This window comes from Falco peregrinus, chromosome 14 (genome assembly GCF_023634155.1).
Source record: "Falco peregrinus isolate bFalPer1 chromosome 14, bFalPer1.pri, whole genome shotgun sequence".
NCBI classification, from domain to species: Eukaryota; Metazoa; Chordata; class Aves; order Falconiformes; family Falconidae; genus Falco; species Falco peregrinus.
In genome coordinates, this window is record NC_073734.1 from 3,177 (window position 1) to 22,358 (window position 19,182).

The 19,182-nt window shown below is 47.1% G+C and overlaps 1 protein-coding gene across 1 annotated transcript; it reads right to left on the bottom strand.

Annotated features, from left to right (window-relative positions):
• Positions 1-249: 249 nt before the first annotated feature.
• Positions 250-18,950, bottom strand: LOC129785622 (E3 ubiquitin-protein ligase RBBP6-like; the record flags this gene model as incomplete). The annotated part of the gene is given in 9 exon segments (XM_055818548.1): positions 250-382; positions 6,563-6,691; positions 7,141-7,244; positions 8,027-8,196; positions 9,110-9,249; positions 10,089-10,185; positions 10,294-10,382; positions 12,577-12,653; positions 18,785-18,950. Coding segments are annotated over 9 exon segments (1,105 nt in total), but the record flags the coding sequence as incomplete, so codon positions are not given.
• Between the last annotated feature and the right edge of the window lie 232 nt (positions 18,951-19,182).

Here is a 19,182-nt window from a genome sequence, read left to right on the forward strand (position 1 = left end):
TTTTAGCTAGAAGGGTTCCCAGAAACCAAACCTCTTCCACGCGCGGTGTCGCACACGGACCCCGTACGCTGCTGTGCCTGGCTGCGCACACAGCCCTGACGGCAGCTGCCAGCGCACAACCACGGAAGAGCAGCTCTGAGGCCCCAGCACAAGTCACCGCTGCCGGCCGTGGCCCAACCGCCTCACTGGCCGCCTGCGCCATCGCCAGCCGGCCGGTCCCCGGTCCCCGCGCCCGCCGCCCCCACGCACCTTCCATGGTCTGGGCGTTGGTGACCTGCAGGTCGCAGTGGGTCGCCTTCAGCCTCTCGCGGCCCATGATCTGGCGCCTGAGGTCGCGCAGGGAGATGTGGGGGCCGTGAAAGGTGACACATCGGAGTTCAGCCTGGAGGAGAACTTGTAGTGGACACACGACATGGCCGGGGCCAGGCGGTGCCCGCTCCGCGATGGCACCTCACGCAGCAGCTGGCCTCGCGGCCCCCACAGCAGGTCAGGGCCCACCGAGGGGCTGGGGCCAGCAGCGCGGGCTGAGCCCGCCGGCTCCTCCTCGCAGCCCCGGTGGGAGGACGATGGGGACAGGCCCTGGCTCGGCCTCCGCTCCCTCCTCGCACCAGCGCTGCCAGGCCAAGCTGCTCGCTATGGCAACCCAGGCGGCTCCGCATTGTGACAGAGGGGCTCAGGGGGCCACTCAGCGCCCCTGGGGGAGGGGCCTTCATCAGCCCCGCCTGGGCCGCCGGTGTCCCTGCTGTCCCCCAGCCTGTCACCGCCCCGTGCCCTGTCACCCCCCAGGGCTCCGGTGTCCCTGCTGTCACCCCCTGGGGCCTTCACCATCCTGCGTCACCTGTCAGCCCTTGCGCCTGTGGGGGCTCTCCCAACAGCCCTGGGCACATCACCGCCCCGTGCCCTGTCACCCCCCAGGCTGTCACGGCCTGCTGTCCCCTCCTGTAACCCCCAGGCTGTCACGGCCTGCTGTCCCCTCCTGTAACCCCCAGGCTGTCACGGCTTGCTGTCCCCTCCTGTCACCCCCCAGGCTGTCAAAGCCTGCTGTCCCCTCCTGTCACCCCCCAGGCTGTCACGGCCTGCTGTCCCCTCCTGTAACCCCCAGGCTGTCACGGCCTGCTGTCCCCTCCTGTCACCTCCCAGGCTGTCACGGATTGCTGTCCCCTCCTGTAACCCCCAGGCTGTCACGGCCTGCTGTCCCCTCCTGTCACCCCCCAGGCTGTCACGGCTTGCTGTCCCCTCCTGTAACCCCCAGGCTGTCACGGCCTGCTGTCCCCTCCTGTAACCCTCCATGCTGCCACTGCCTGCTGTCCCCTCCTGTCACCACGCAGGCTGTCACGGCCTGCTGTCCCCTCCTGTCACCCCCCAGGCTGTCAAAGCCTGCTGTCCCCTCCTGTCACCCCCCAGGCTGTCATGGCCTGCTGTCCCCTCCTGTCAACTCCCATGCTGCTACTGCCTGCTGTCCCCTCCTGTCACCCCCAAGCTGTCCCCAGCCGCTGACCCTTCCTGTCACCCCCAGGCTGTCCCCAACAGTTGTCCCCTCCTGTCACCCACCAGGCTGTCCCCTCCAGCTGTCTCTCCCTTCACCCCCCAGGCCTGTTACTACCAGCTGTCCCCTCTTGTCACACCCAGGCTGTCCCCACCTGCTGTCCCCTCCTGTCCCAAGGCAGCCTGGGGGAGATGCTGGGGCTCTGCCGAGTGGCACTTGGCTGCCTGCACCGCAGGGACAGCGCAGGGAGGGGACATCTCGGGGTGTCGCAGTGTTGTCCTTGTTGTACTCCTCCATGGTATTAATGATGGTTCCTTTTGTAACTGGCTTTTATTCACTCTGTCTGACGGGGCTTCCTCTGGTAGAACCAGTGCCAAGAGGGAAAAAGGGCGCAGTCCAGTCGCAACGGGCGCGGTGCACACTGACTGTCATCTTTTGTAATGCTTCATAAAATAGCTTTTATTTAAATTCTGTATCTGCAGTATTTTTTCCAAAAATGTTCAGTTAAGGGAAGACGAGAGAAAGGGTGAGTCCGCTAGCACGAGCGGGGAGAACCATGCGACCTTGACTTTGAGCGGGGATAACCACGTGACCTTGACCTAGAATGACAGCCCCGACTCTTCTCTCTGCCTCTTCTTGGATATGGTGCTGATCGTGGGTAGGAATGAGAGGGGGCATGACTAGATGATTGAGAGCAGCAGCGAGGGTGGGAAGGACCTGATCTTGACTTGCAGTAGGTATGCCAACTTCTAGAGCGAGAAGAACTGGCATAGGGAGACCTGGACCTTAAAAAACAAAACGCAACACAAAGGAAATGAATGAAGTTAATTCAAAACAGTCACTCACACCATTTTTTTTTCTCCCAAATTTGTTTGGGTTTGGGTTTTTTTCCTCTCCATACGCTTATGTCAAAGCTTCTTTCAGCTGCTGATATACTGCTGCTGCAAACCGAAGAGCATGGCGGCGTGTAAAGGTTTCTGCTTACGAGCCAGAACGGCTGCTGCTGTGGTAGTGTAAAAACACGCAGGAAGGGTAAGTCTGTTCCCACTCACTTCTATCGCATGGACTGCCCTAGCTATGGATGGATTTCAGGGGTGTCTACTGGTCTCTGCTGGTACATGGACATGCAGATGTCTCACTACCCAGCATCCACCTGCAGCGCAAATCACTCTTGTTGCCGTAAGATGCAAAACAAGTGAGTCTCAATGGCTACAGCGCAGTATCAACTGTCAGGAAAGCAGGGTTTAGCCTGGAGGCAGTAAAGCTCCATTTGAAAATGCCAGCTTAGTCTATTTAACTTCACTACGTATTTGGCAATTTGTACAGCATGCAAAATGCCCCACTTCTAGCCAGTGGTAGCCAAATTCTGCACATACCTCTAGCTCCAACCAAGGCCGGTGACTGCATTTCAAGAAAAATCCTAGCTAAAAGCTTCTAAACTCAGTCTCCAGTAAGCTGATGGAATGCCACTACTCTGGGAAAGATACTGACAGCATTACTACAGAGAGCTCTTCAGATTCCTGCCCAAGGGCTTTTTAAGGACAGAAGACAGCAGCTATCTTTAGATTTTTCTTCACGAGTTATTCCACGTATGTTCATTCCTCCTCCAACTTAAGATTTCCTTACGCAAGTCTGATCTTTTAATTTGTAAGAAAAATTTAAGGATGTCAGCAGAATCTGAGCAAAAGGCGCCAGTTTGCAGTCCAGGTTGCAATCCGTCTGTGCGAGATTAGACGACAGAGGCAACAAAGGCAATTCCTCTCACGTATCTCCTCCAAAGTGCTTTGAGGTAACAGTTGCAGTCAGAGCACGGAGGCGCAGGAATCCACACCTGTCCAGTTTCTAGCCTCCTCAGGGCTGTCAGGAGGCGAAGGATGTCACTACAGAGAAGCTTTGGCAAAAGAGACACCCGTTCCTTCTCAACTGCTGCCCAGTTATAACTATCAGTCACCTGTAATCCCTGCCATCTTTGAGCTAGTGACCTACATGTGGAGCTCCCATCACTGCTCGTCCCTTGAACCATCCAACCCACCTCAGGATAGAGAGGTGGACTGGAACTCCTCCTGATTCTTCTAGACAATCTGCTTCTCCGTTAGGGACATGCAACGCAATTACCTGGGAAATGAATGCCTGCGCTCCTCCTGAAACTCCTCACGTGCCACCAATTCCATAGAAGAAGTGTTTGTGAACACTTCGGGTCTGGGCTTTTTCTCTTCCCTGTTAAAATCAGTTTGACCATTATTACAATTATAGTTGGATATTTATTCCAAACAGACACCAAAATACAAAACACGGCCAAGATGAGAAAATGGTTACTGCATGTAATGCCAAACACGAACATCCTAGTCAAGCAAAACGAGTTTAGAATTCCCCCAGGATTCAGGGAAAGTTCTACAACTCCATTTGTCTTGCTTGAGTTTTGCACATTTACCATCTGCAATGAAAAGGTCTGCTGGATAAAACACGATGCCATTTTTGCTTCTGCCAGATGCACTTTAGTGTAACTGCAGTCCAAGGTGCTAACGAAATACCAAAGCGCAAACCCGTGCAACTTCCTGGAGCCAAACACTTACTCCTTTTGAAGCCTCCATTGTTCCCGTAAAACTCCTCCCTAGACAAGGGAGGCCAACGGCATCCTGGCTTCTGCCTGAAATACGGTGGCCAGCAGGACCAGGGAAGGGATTGTCCCTCTGTACTCAGCCCTGGTGAGGCTGCACCTCCAACACTGGGTTCGGTTTTGGGCCCCTCACTACAAGAAAGACACTGAGGTGCTGCAGCGTGTCCAGAGAAGAGCAACAAAGCTGCTGAAGGCTCTGGAGCACAAGTCCTGTGAGGAGCAGCTGAGGGAACTGGGGTTGGTTAACCTGGGGAAAAGGAGGCTGAGGGGAGACCTCACTGCTCCCTGCAACTACCTGAGAGGCAGCTGCAGTGAGGTGGGGGTCGGTCTCTTTTTTTCCCAGGTAACAATTGATAGGAGGAAAGGAAATGGCCTCAAGTTGCGCCACAGGAGCTTGAGATGGGATATTCGGGAAAATTCCTTCACCAAAAGGTTTGTCAGGCGTTGGAACAGGCTGCCCAAGGAAGCGGTTGGGTCACCATCCCTGGGTGTATTAAAAGAAATGTAGAGGTGGCGCTTAGGGACCTGCTGTCATGGCAGACTTTGTAGGTTTAGGTTAACTGCTGGACTCAATGATCTTAAAGGTCTTTTCCAACTAAACCTAAATGACCCTGTGATTCTATAAAGAAAGTGCTGGTGTCGCTGGGAGGGTATTTGAATGAGTCGCTGGCCGTGCTGTTGGCTGATGACATGTTTGCAGGAGCTGGGGGATATTCTGGAGCGGGGCGGGGGTATACCCAGCAGATGGAGGCTGACCAGGTGGAAACTGAGGAGGTAGTGGTGGTGGTGGTACCGCCAGCGGGAAAGGAAGCGCCTGGGGTGTGGGAGGATGCAAGGGAGGTGGAGGCACAGGTACAGAGGCTGCTGTTGATGATGGCAGTGTCGGGGCCTGAGTCCTCTGGGTACGTGTGCTACGTGGATGTCCTCCATTTGAACTTCCAGAGAAACCCAAACCCGCGTGTCACTGTCACACTCTGCCCTGATTTTAAAGAGGAATGTGAATGAAGCGGGAGCACGGTGGCGAGCCCTTCTTGTTCTCAACCTGAGCATTTTTCTGGCAGCTTCCTGTCCATTTGAGCCTACCCTCATTTCTGGATCCTCACACTTGCCTTCCACATCCTCACCCCAAGTAGTTGCCTCAGGCTTCTCCCCCTACATTCAGCTTTGTGACTGTGGGCAGAGGCTGCCCATGCTTAAAGGAGACTCCTATCTCCCAGGTGCCAGGTGCCCACGGCTCCTCTGCCACTCCTCGATACACTTCCTACTTCACACTTCCGAGCTTCAAAGTACTGCACAGATATTAACCAAGCTTCTCTCCAACTTCCTTTCAGTTCTTCCCCACAAACTTCCTAGGTTGTTGCCTCGTGATGATCTGTTTGGCCTGGTCTTGTCCCTGAACTGTTCTTTCCTTGCTTACTGAACCTGAGAATTTTAGGTATCTCTGGGACGGATTGCTGTGTTTTCTTTTGATTTATCTTTAAGATTTTATAAACACGATGCACACTTATAATCTATCCATAACAAATACATACCAAAAGGAAGAACTAACTGGTAGGGCAATAACAGCAAAAAGAGATTCCTCTCTCTCCAACGGAGAGAAAGCAGCTTGGCTATTTGAGATGACTAGACTAAAGAAATTCAAAATGGTCATAAAAAAACAGCACTGACTCTTCCAACAATTTGCTCCATCACTAAGTCATTAAGAATCAAATGTTGGAGGCTGACTTCAATTGGGAAATCAGTTTCTTCAGCCCTATCCAGCCAGTAAGTAATTCAAAAGGGTGGCTTTGCACCTCATCCTGTCGTTATGTTTAATTTTGATATATACTTACGGTTTCCTCCAAAAGCGTTTCTTTTTCAGAGTCTACTTTTGGGTCACATACTGGAGTTTTATTTGTAATCGTTTTACTGCAAGCACTTTGTTAGAGCCAACTCAAGCTGAGCCACTTAAAAATGAATTGCCACTTGTATTCTCCACAGCTATCTGTGCACACGCATTTCATTATAAATCAGCTACTGTAGAAGTAATGTAGGTGTTACAGCCTGGTTTAACAGGTTACAAGTCGTCAGAGACTGAATTTCGGTGAAATACTTACAGTCCCCAGCCTGGTCTGCCACCTGCTGAGCGAACTGCACTGGCTCTCATCGGATGACCTTTTGGAGTGGGGAGAGGAAAAAGAAATAAATCCCATTCAGTTCATCTGAAGATAATTTTTTTAGAAGAAATTCTAAAGTTACGGTCACTCACCAGGTGTGGGTATTTTTAGCTCTTGGGGGCCCAGAAGACATGGTACTGCCGGTTGTCTTGCTACAGGAACCGGAAAGCCCTTGTGAATAAATGCAAACAGTTGGAAAATAAGCTCTAATAAATACTGTATTTCAAAAGCATATGTTGAAATAAAACTTAACAGACCGCTGACTGACAGAGAGGAAGATTTAGAAAGTTTGGTGGCAGTCACCTGAGCAGCAGGTGTCACAGTCACAAGTGGTCGTGCAGGCGGTGACGGCGGCTGTCGCTGCTGCTGCTGCTGAATCTCCTTATGGAGCCCTGTTGTGTAGCCGGTTCCATTGTGGAAGTTGTTCACAGCCTAGAGGCAGAAGAACATGGACAAAAAGATCAAAGTGTCAGATTATGATGACAATAGATGAAGAAAAGCCTCCACAGGGTAAAATGACTTGTATAGTCCTGTACATGCTATCAAGCCTAGAGTAAAGCAGCACACAGAGATAGGAACACATCACATGAAACACTGCTATTAAGGACTGGTAGCTCAGAGTATCTGTAGTTAAAGGACTTCAGTGTTAACAGCGACTCTGAGAGGCAGGCAAGCATGTTTAGACAAAAGTTTGACCTGAGTTTGCCTGATTATCTCTAAAGAGTTGTCAGCTTCTGTAACAACAGACAATGCATTTGAAAAGTAAATGCAGCCTTATTCAGTTTATCCTTCTTTAAGGAGATGTCAATAATTCCCTCCCTTTCAGCTTTTTACAAACAGACTTTCCTTACAAACAGCTGATGAAAAAGTCACCACGTTACCTGGCGCAGGAAGTTGTTGGCAACTAAAGCGTCAGGAGAAACACCTGTCTGATGACACGCCGGGCAAGTATGTTCCTCCGATTCCAGTAAAGCTGTTCTAATACCTGTGTGTAATTAGAAGCGTCAAAATAGGTTTCAGCCAAAGTAGGGAACTCTTTGGGGTTCTCATCAATTATAAGAACACACAGACGATTAATGGCTGGATATGGTCTTGAATGGAGAGCATGAAGCTATAAATGGTCATTAGTGTAAAAAATGCCCAGTATGCAGCAAATCGCTATACAGTTTTGACATTTCCCTGTTGTAACAGCTGAAGACCATAGAGTGGGCTGTGTCCTGATGTTTGGACTAGTCTTTTTTCTACTACCGAGTACAGCAAGAAGCCACCAACATCAAGGCTAATGAACAAAGCACATCTCAAAAAGCCATGAGTCGGTTCGAGTTTTGAAGGTTTAACCAACTCCTGTGGCAAAGAATGTAGATTAAATGCCCGACTGCCTGTTTGTGGCGGAGCAGAGTCAGTCACCAGAGCTGGCTCTATAGTTGTGTATGAGAGAAAGAGCTGTGGACAAACTACGTGCATTCCATATCTAATACTGTATTCACCTGCACAATTATGCACTCTTCTCGTACTCGACCTTCCGCATGTGAAGAAGATTTGACTAGATACACAGAAAGGGAAAAAAGCTCTTTGGCCTTTGGGGTTTTTTTTTCCCCCCCCCCATTACGGAGAAGAGGCCTTTCCTACTCCGGGCGTACTGAAGTATGAAATAGACCTGGTAGCACAGGTGATCTCCTATTCCTGCTTTCAGAAGATCTGATGTGGTGTTTTGGATTAAAAAACACGGGAGGGGAGTTTACTCCTTACATTACATTACGCACTTACATTCGTCACAATAACTTGCTCCACAGCATGGAATAAGCGCTGCATCCGTCACTGGATCTTTACAAATGGGACATAACAACTCGTTTGGAACAGGCCTGTCTGCGGAGGAGGAGGAGGGCTCCTCTGGTAAAAAGGGTGGCTTTTCCTTTTTCTCTCTAGCATAAGCTTCCCTGGAGGGCAGGTGGGGAAGGAAAAAGAAAAAAGTGAAAGATGGGAAAGGAAAAATTTTCCAAGCTTTGGATTTTATCAAACTAAGGTGATAGATGGAAGTCTTCTCACTCCACATTAGCTTTCTACAACGTAGGCATTTACGCTAAATGACTTCTCTAGAGCCACACTATCAGAAGAAGAAGGAGGGGGGAACATTTTTCCTTCTGCAGAACTCTCCCATCCGTTGGATCAACTACGAAATGAGCTCAGACTAGAAAAATAATTGCTTGACAGCTAGAGAGCAGGGGAAAGGAATCCCACCTCTCCTTTGCCAGAGGGTAAGTGCAAATTGCTGGATCAGGGTAAAGTTCGTCCCCAAGTAATTTCATTTTGTAAATGAAAGAAGTCTGTGCTACAGCTTCTACAACAGGAGATCCATGACAGAAAAAGGGAAGTGCTACCGAGTGCACTTTCCAACAGCCACTCCTGTCAGCACACAGCAGTAATTTCTTAGTTTATAGCAACAGGAACACTTCAGCCCGTTTCACACATGAGATTTGTTAAAAGTCAGAGGAGGAGGAAATCTCAGTCCAAGGGCTATTTGTTAAATTTTGCAAGAAGCCTTTGAAACATAAACCAGAAGCAAAATGAGCATTCAGAGAGAATGATGCCAGCTGGAAACACTACTGAAATGCCTTGCAGAAATACAGGTTCTTAGCATACCCCAAGGTCAGCCAGCTTCCCGGGGCATGAACAGTAGGACTACTCTATTTCAATATGGGAAAGTATCGCAGATTTTAAGGTTAAGATACGACGGTAGTGCTTCCTCCCTCGTAATTAGAGGCTGGCCACCTCGGCTGCATTGCCACTCAGACATTTACGCATGGTTGCTCTCATTCGCATTTTGGTCGGTCCGATTAATTCCATACTTACGCATTAATAGTTGGTATCGCGTATTTCCCAGCCTTTGTCAGCATGGCACCTTTTGTGTTGGGATCCTTCACCTCCACCAGGAAACTCCTTGGAATTCCGGTGCTCCTTTTAATTCTGCGAACAGGCTCCACATTTTTGTCCTGTTGAGAACAGAAATGCAGACATCTCTCCTCTTCAGACGCACACTTAAAATGACGTTTCAGAGATAATTTTAAGCAGCGAAAGCCTTTAATCCCTTCCTTTTACCTAACATAATGGCTGCTCGACTCAAACTCCTGCTTTCCCCAACGAGCATAGCCAGGACGTACCACAGGTTTGAGCAGAGTTTTGAACCCAGTCGTCATTCTTTGGCTTAACTTCAGGACCCTTCCGGGTGAAACAGCCCTTTGCTCACCGTCCGCTCAGAGCAGAGGCACAAACCTGTTCCCCCTCCAAAGCCCCTGGGCAACGTGTGAGAGCTTAATTCAGGGTCTCCAAATCAGCCCCCATGGAAACTTACATTCACATCTATATAGGAAGGCTGAATTCATCCCTCCTGCACGTACATTCAGGGACTGATGTTAAACGGCATGAATATTCAGCCAGAGGCTTCTGTAGTTAAAACTGACAGATACTCAATAGACGGGGTCGACAGAAACCTCTTGTTTTTAGAGGAAATACCAACAACTTTGAACTGTCATTAGAAAGAGTTAGAACCAGGAACATTTCCAGTACTATTGAAATAGATACAAATATCTATGAAAGTTCACTGAGAAAGATCTATGGACATCTTTAATGTCTGTGACCTAGAGAAAAAAAAAGTTTCACATTTAGAATTCCAAGTTTCCCTTGAATTTGGGAGGGCTTTGCAACATTGCCATGTAACATTTCGCCCCGAGAGAAACAATTCTTACTGGGAGTGTTCATGTCTTTGTCACATAAATGCCAAGGTAAAAAACCCTAAAAGCTCGGTAACACCAGAGGCCTGCCCCAATCTTACCCTATTTACCGGGCAGTTCTTGGCATAGTGGCCAGGTTTTCCACAGCAAAAGCAACTGGATGATGGTGGAGGCAGATCCAAGAGTTCCCTCAAGTAACTAGAAGGTTTGGGGAAAAAAAGGAAAAGGTATGCATGTGTCTCTCTTCTTAAAAGAAACATCTCCATACTTTTTCCATAACCTTTGAAGATCACATTTGATACCTACTTGGATGGATCGTATTCATGGCAGGACTGTATCATCATCGCCTTTATCTTATCCTCTTCGGAAGCATTGGCTTCAGCCAGGTTGGCAGTCTGTTTAACAGGTAATGGTTATTTGACACACACATTAGGCTACAAATAGGCTCTCTTTGTACCTTACATAAAGACTTGTGAAGCCAATCCAAGTTTTGTCCAAGCGGACTGAAGCTATGTGTAGAAAAAAGCCCACCAGCCAGCATTTTGAAGCTGGTCTTTAAGCTCCAGACTAGTCAAAGAAGCTAGCCACGGTACATTTAACTGAGAAAGATGTGTGCAAGTAGCAGTATTTACATTCTGCAGTGTCAAAAGGACACACAACTTCAGAGTCGTGGCAGTTGGTTTTGCTTGCTGAAATTCAGCTTCAGACCCAGAAGCATTAAAAGGAATCAAGCTTTCTATAATCCCTCAGCAAGAGAAAAGATTCTTTTCAGCAGACATCTGACCATCATGTGCTGTAGGCAGTCCAAACCGCACGGTTCCGCCCCCTCCCCCACCGCCACTCGCTTCTTCATAGGAAGTGACTGAACTACAATTTTTTTCCAGTTGGCACTGTCCTTTTAACACGCAAATTGTAATATAAACCTTACGCAGAACTAGATCTACGAACTATGGAAGCCAGATGGTTTTTTTACACAGTACTTCTTCAAATGTTTCTATTACACACTAGTCCAGATACAAGCAGGGTCAAAGGGGGTGACTGTAAATTATTTGGAACTTCAAGCACCTATCCTACAGACCAACTGCTCATGTTTTCCTTTTTACATGCATTCACTCACAAAAGCAACCAACTAGTTTCCACATGTTATTTCATCTAGCTGTTCCATATACGCAGGAACATAATCCAGATCTCCATCTATGAAATCATTTCCAGTAACATTTGCAGAGAACTTTTATAGACACTTGACTGATTTGTCTGAACCCAAATGGTTTACAAAACACATCCAAAACCCACAACACATTTCTAGGAACAGACCACCATTCAAATATGGCATTCAATACATAGTCATAACAAAGCAGAGAAGTTCTTACTACACATTGCCTCCTGTGCCAGCCTGCACTAAAGAGGCTAGGGTAACAGTTCGGAGCTGCTTTGTTACCTATCTCCGTATTTCTGAAATCTTTGAATTTCTCAAAAGCTTGGACAGTTTTCCACATTTTAGAGTAAATTTCACATGACTTTACAGAACCAAGGGACAGCCCTGAGGGAGACCAATGTCTTTTGGTGGCTGCTTCCCAAACTAATTCTGCACACACCTCCACCCCCACCCCCACCCTGCCGCAAAATGTTAATTAACACAATTAAATTTATTAAGAAAATAAATAAATGCAGCGAGCGAGGGAAGACGTTCCCAGTGGGAAGGATTTCTTTCTCTTGGACATGAGCTCTGGCCTTCATTTTCAGAGGAAAGAACTAGCTCCTCTGCGTTAGGCCCTGCCTTCTCTAGTCTTTGTAACTTTAAAGACTATGCTTTTAATCACTTCTGTGGCTAGCACTACGCCTCTTCACCAAGTGCAATCACTAGTGTTTCCCCAGACAACGTTACACGTTGCTGAGCACAAAATACAAGCAGTTCCATTACAAAATATGCTTTCAGGCGGTCACGTCTGCTGATGTGCCTCGCATAAACACTGGCACAGTCCTATCAACAATTAGGTGCACTTGCACACTTTTCACAGTCTGCATGTAAACAAATTAGGTTGCGTCGTCCTCTATCTGTATGCCACAATTCAAGCAGTCCCGCACCATTCAAAGAATGGATCTGTAACTGTAATGACTAAAAATTCAAAAACAGCCATGCAATTGTCCATGTTCCAGAAACACGTCTGTTCCGGCTGTTGCAAAGGCCCTAGAAATGTCCATGACTTACAGCCAATTAAATCCTGCTGTAAAAATGGTGTTAGTTTCCAATGAACAATGAGCGGGACGTATGAAAAATGGTAAACAGCTTCTGAAGTGCTGCTTCTTTGTGTCTCGCAGATGAGTAACACTGCAGCATTACACTGAGGCCAATAAGGTGCTCCCCTTCCATCTTCCCAAGCTGGGAACTACTCTCTACAGGATAGTATCAAAGTAACATTTTAAAGTTAGGAGAAACACTCTGAATTATTAACAATTAATGTTTTGCTCATATTACAGCAGTTATCCAGCTAGAGAGCACAGTGTAAGGTTTGAAAATACAAGGATACACACCCACACCCACCCCTTTCTTTTTAACACTATTTCACAAGCAAGTACATCTAAGCATACCTTAATAAGCTGGGCCAGAGAAAGAGGTGCGGAAGGGTCGCCAATCTATTCAGAAAAATTAAACACATACTCAAGTTCTACAATCAAAACAGAGCAATAGTTCACCCCTACTGCTGTATGAAAGCCTGCGCTATATCCTCTGAGTGTCACTGGAAGAGCCACCTCCAAGCCAGTGGAATTTATACTTGTTCAAAACAAAGTCCAAACCTTAAACAGCTTAAGTATGCCTACGTTGTTAATGAGAAGAAACTAAAGCAACCAACCCCTCCTGAGATCAACCTATTGCTCAGAATACCTCAGAGGGGGACCCTTGTCAAATGCTCACAACTGCTTAAAAGACGGAGGGTTAAGGAAGCTGTCCATTTGCAGCTCGAAAGGATCTAAAAAAATTATTTCCGTTTATTTGAGTAGGAAGTGTCACTACAGGAAACATTGTCAGTGCAGTTTATAAATTAATCAGTTAATAGCTCATCATCTACTAAATGCACACAAGTATGATTCATGAATGCAGTATAGTTTTTGCGCTGTCTTTCATTTACTTTAATTAGACCCCTAGTTCACGAATTTCTAGATTAAGTTATCCTAAGAGCTTACAAAGTGATCAGATCCAGTGACCTAGAGCTCATGTAATGCCTCACTCCATTCTAGCGAAGAACAAGCAGTTATACTTACAGATGAAAACCAACCACCACCACAAAGTAATGTTTGTACTATGAGGGCTATTTTGAAATGCATCGTTGCACGTAGCATACCCCCCAAGGGCCAAGTGGAGATCTAGGCCATTACTAGTCAAGTGTCTCCTCGAGTTACTTATTCATGTCTTAGCAGCAGAACAACAGTGTTTTCTGACCGGAAGAAAAATGCTGCCCCTTTTCCAAATGTAAATTCAAAGTGGTGGCGTACTGAAGAGTGGCACCAAGTTCAGTGGTGCAAACCTTGAACCTACAAGCTCTAAAAATGAGCATACATTATCGGTACAACACACAGTCACACAAGAAATATTCTAGCCTATTCAGTACGAAATGCAATGCGTTACTAGGCACAAATACCATTATTCACATTAGAACCGCGCAAATGTTGGCATTGCTCAGTTTTCACTATGCTGAATCAAATACATTGGTTTTACAGCATACACTATGTTTCACTGGAAAATATGTTTGAGATATATATATAATAAATATTATATATAAAACATATATATTTTATATATTTTTATATATATTAAAAAATTAGTACAAGGCTACATTTCTTAGACTTAGGTGCAGCATGTAGCAAAAAGTTTCAGCTTGTGTTTTTACATACCTCTTTTGATGTTCTACTCGCTGGCCCAGTTCGACTTCTAGAAGAAGAAAGAAAGATGATCAGAACTTAAAATAAAGCACTCGTAACCAACATAAAGCAGGGAAAACAGTTTATAAAACCTGAACATCAAAACATTGTGTACTGGTAGTCTTATGAATACGGAAATTTATTTCTATACATAAAGTGTGCTCTCCTGGTACCTTCAGTGCAACTGAAATAAAACCCCAAATCCCATTCCTTCTTTGCCCCCAATGACTCTAAGATACAGAATACAGCAGTGCAAGAAGAAGTCCTCACATATTTTCTTTCTGCTCTCTAAGTACCAAAACTGTGAAGACTGTGCTACATTTTTCTGTTCTTAAATAGTCAGCCATCCAAATACGAAGGCACTTTCAGGCAATCTGTATAGCCCCACTACCACAAATAGGTACCAGATAGAGCACTTTGGTTTCTACACTCCTCTGACAAAACGAGAACAGTTGTCTGTAGAAAAGTGTTTCTTGGTGGAAGCCCAAGCACTGTGTTCAGGTACCTACCATACTTAGCCTAAAGTGACTACAAATAGCAGTAGAAACATCACCTGAAAGCAGTTCCTAGGATTTTCTGAGATCGAGGAGGCCTGTGTTAAAAAAATAAGAAAAAAAGTCTTGATTACCAGAACTTCCTTTAAGATCATCTTGAACATGCTACAATATTTTAGGGAACACTTATGACACACAAGCCCTTGCCGAGATTCCACATACTCATTGGTCTGTACCTGCATGCTACTCATGAATCAAACATGCAACCGCCCATCTAGTTAACAAACAATTCATACCTCATCCAAAGCGTCCCACGAGCAGAGGCAACCCAAAGGCTGCTGTGCAAGTCCTGCACAAATAGAAAGGCTCATACTTCCTGCCACTGCTACACCACCACCAGGCTCGCGAGTACAGCCACGTACCTCCTGAAGATGAGGAAGCGCGAGGAAAAGCTTTAGATTACCACACCATGGTTTCTTCATCCACTTGCCTTGAGGAAGATACTACAAGGTGACTAACACATTCCTGAAGGCCTCTCCACCATGACAGCATGCATTCACCATTCCCAAACATTAACAGCTCTACCAGTTGTTTCCACAATGGTTCCAGCTGAAGGAATAGAAAGCTGACCTGCCTGATCCATTTGCAACTTTAGCAGAGCAGCGGCATTCATCCCTTATCCCCACGTGCAGGTGCTTCTTGGATCTTTGATGCTAGTGGCACCTAGCCTCTCATTTTAGGGCAGCATTCCAACACCAGGAGAGGGCGTCATCCAACCAGAAATGGAGGCTATATTGACAGCACTAAGCATCCCCATCTAAATTAACCCCCCAAACAAGGCCATGCTTAGCAGCACAGTGCTGTGGCATCCAGAAACTCTTGGTAGTGCCTGAAAGCACTAATATGCCCAAAGCTTACAGGAGAGCCACATAAATTCAGGGGGGTTTGCTTGCAGATGCTTCATGGGTACTAGGATGCTGCTGTACTGTTTGTTTGAGACACGCTGAAACTTGCCGGTATACTTTATTTATTGAGAACTAACATTAGAAAGACATGGCAAAACCACAAGTCAATAATATCTACTAATGGTGGAGGAGAGGTCTGTCTTGAAGAAGGCTGGAAAACATGACCATTCAAACCATGCTGATACAGCTGATACAGAACTGGACTGGACGAATACATCGATGACAGCAACAATGCTGTAGTCAGGCTTACATTTGAATATCTGCAATTGTAATCAGATTCTCTGTCCTCCATAAATCTGAGGAATACAGCAGTAATACCTGGAGCACAGAGAGCAGCTTAGGGTGAAATCAAACTTAGAAAGGTAACTACTAACATTTGGGAACGTGCTCAACTGCTTTCTGAGCTTCAGGTTTGGAAAAGATCAACTGCTCCTTCACCGTCCTGGCACAAAAGGCAATACGCTTTAGGACGTTGCTCTTTTTCTCTTGCCCGACACAGGCATTGTCTTTAGGAAACTAATAGGAATCACTTAAGAATGAAACTTCTTGTTTGCACGGTTTGCCAGCTGGCCACTCTCAGTCTTTCCTCTGGAGACAGCATGCAGCCCCGCCACCCCCCACCCCTCTGGGGTGTAAGAATACCCTGCCCCCCCGCCCCCAAACAAAGGAAGCAGTCAAACACTGGGACTCGGACTGCTGGCAGATGGGAACCAATTACCAGTTCACACTGCAATGTGTCTCTCCGTTTACTCTAAAAGCAATACAAGCAAAAGCATGAAATAAGGAATCTCTCTGCATAGAGGAAACAGGATGGAGAACTTGACTCTCAGAAAAGCCAACCCCAAGAACAAACCCAATTCAAACGTCTGAACAGCTACCACTGTTGGACTTTGAATGCCACGTCCCAGCGGGCTGAAAAATCTAAGTCTGCTTTGGGACAGATACATTCAAATCTGCCCTGTCACAACACAATTTAACAGCAGCTTTAACAAGAAAGAGACAACCGGAATGCCTCCGTAACCCAACAGCCACAAAGAAGGTGAACACACTGAAACCCCTCCCACAGAACACAACGCGTTATGGCTACTTACCCAAGGTCTGTCTTGCCGGTAGCTTTAACTCCTCTAACAGGGACTCTCCTAACAGTTACCGATGAGTGCCTTGGAATCAGGGCATTGTCATCTGTGTATTCTGAAAACAACATCAATACAGAGAAAGCATCAGTCAGTTCGTAAGAGTGATATTAATATGTCATGACATAGCACTTCAGGGAACTCTTTACGGATAGAAAAGCAACATTTTACACACAGCGTCATGCTTTTATCATGTCCACACACTCACGGTACCTTTCCAGAAATCTTCAGGTCTGATAGTCAAACACAAGCAGCAAAATCTTTTCCATTTGTTTTGAATCGTTTCAATGCCAACAGCAAAATGGTCTCTAAAGTCACTAAAGCAGAGTCTGCTAAAACATGAGGCTCTTTCCTGATCTAACTTTCATTGCTTTTGCTCCTGTTAGCTTACAAAACCCTAGAACATGTCTCTATAATAGCGAGCACGGAAGAGGACACCCCCACGCCGCCTCCCACCTTTTAAAACACATCCCAACCATCCATTTTGCCTTCCCACCATCTTCAAAAAGAGTCCACCATCTCTTTTTTTTCCCCCCAGTGATGTGTAAAATCCTGTTTACTTTTAGCTTCTATTAGCATTGCTTCTATTACGAGATTTCCGTGATCACGCGGCTCGGAAAACTCTGAACAAGTTGGCCATCTTCACTCAAGGTTCACTGAAGGGTCTTTCCAAGATCATGCCAACATTTAGTCAGGACTCCTGCACAAAGTTATAAAACCCACTACCATATCTCCACAGGGAGGATCTCCAAGAACCCCCTTTAGGCAGGACATCCAGGCCTAGTTCTTTCCTTCATCTTCTGAAGGTGACTTTAAGCACGTAGATGCTGTTCAATAAAAACGGAAAGTCACGGTTATGTATAAAACCCCAAAATCTGGCATACACATAAATGACACCGAAATGTATTCCTTAGCTTTGCTCTGACAACCGCTGGGGGATTTTTGCATTTTCACGGGGAAAACACCCTTACAAAAGTTCCAGTAAGCATCTGTGTCACAACCTGTACGTCTGCCTCTACCTGCATGTCTGTCTCTACTGCTGTATATGACACGCGATCCCGTAACACCCCCAAGACCCCTAACACCGTGCTGTTAAGTCTGCTCACAGATACTCTCCTGAACATGCTTTACCTATCTGTAGGTAAACAGCATGTTTAGGTCCAACCACTTGAAAGGCTGGGGCCAAAGTTACAGTTACCGCAGCAGGCATGTTATTCTGTTTAAGTTTTAATACATCAAACAGGGAGAGGAAAAAATCCTATGAGTACACATTGTAACGACAAGACTGTTGTGGGAATGTCACAGAACCACAGGAAAAAAGAAAAAAAAACCCAACCGATAAAATTTGAATGTTTAAGGAATGGAGATGGTTTCCAAGTCTTTGTATTTCTGACAAGTCATATCCAAAGTCTTTAATCACATGCAAGCTTTGCCAGACGGTAGATTACCAAACTGAAACAGCACACTAAGTAATACAAAACCATTACCGTCTCTGAGAATCAAGCACCATTTCTCAGATTCAAAAGAACTTAGGGTTTCTCTAAGAACATTTCTAGGTATATTCACCATAACTGATCTGCCATAAAACTTCAGTACTGCCCTGACACCGTTTAACACGCAGTACCACGACAAAAATGCACCGTTTGAAAGAAATGAAGAAATGATGCTCAATAGCATCTGAATGAATGTGTAGCATGGTGCAGCAAAGAAGCTGTATTAGCAAGAAATGCCAAGTATACTTTAGACAGAACACTCGTCTACAAGATGGCTTTCCAGGGTCTGCATAGATTCTCACTCACAGATACACTCTTGATCCAAAACGTTGCTACTGAGCAGTTTCTGCAGCAGCCAAGCACCGCTTTTCCAATGCGGTGGAGTAAAAGTAGCTGAAGACAAATTTCAGTCACCAAACCCACTTTTTTTTCCCCTTTAAATTAGCCACCCACTCCTTTTCTATCACGTTCAGCCTTCTCTGCCGGCTTTCAAAGAAATCTGGCAGGTCTGTGATGACAAGGCATTGTCCCACATTCCCTTATCGTTTTAGCTAGAAGGGTTCCCAGAAACCAAACCTCTTCCACGCGCGGTGTCGCACACGGACCCCGTACGCTGCTGTGCCTGGCTGCGCACACAGCCCTGACGGCAGCTGCCAGCGCACAACCACGGAAGAGCAGCTCTGAGGCCCCAGCACAAGTCACCGCTGCCGGCCGTGGCCCAACCGCCTCACTGGCCGCCTGCGCCATCGCCAGCCGGCCGGTCCCCGGTCCCCGCGCCCGCCGCCCCCACGCACCTTCCATGGTCTGGGCGTTGGTGACCTGCAGGTCGCAGTGGGTCGCCTTCAGCCTCTCGCGGCCCATGATCTGGCACCTGAGGTTGCGCAGGGAGATGTGGGGGCCGTGAAAGGTGACCACATCGGAGTTCAGCCTGGAGGAGAACTTGTAGTGGACACACGACATGGCCGGGGCCAGGCGGTGCCCGCTCCGCGATGGCACCTCACGCAGCAGCTGGCCTCGCGGCCCCCACAGCAGGTCAGGGCCCACCGAGGGGCTGGGGCCAGCAGCGCGGGCTGAGCCCGCCGGCTCCTCCTCGCAGCCCCGGTGGGAGGACGATGGGGACAGGCCCTGGCTCGGCCTCCGCTCCCTCCTCGCACCAGCGCTGCCAGGCCAAGCTGCTCGCTATGGCAACCCA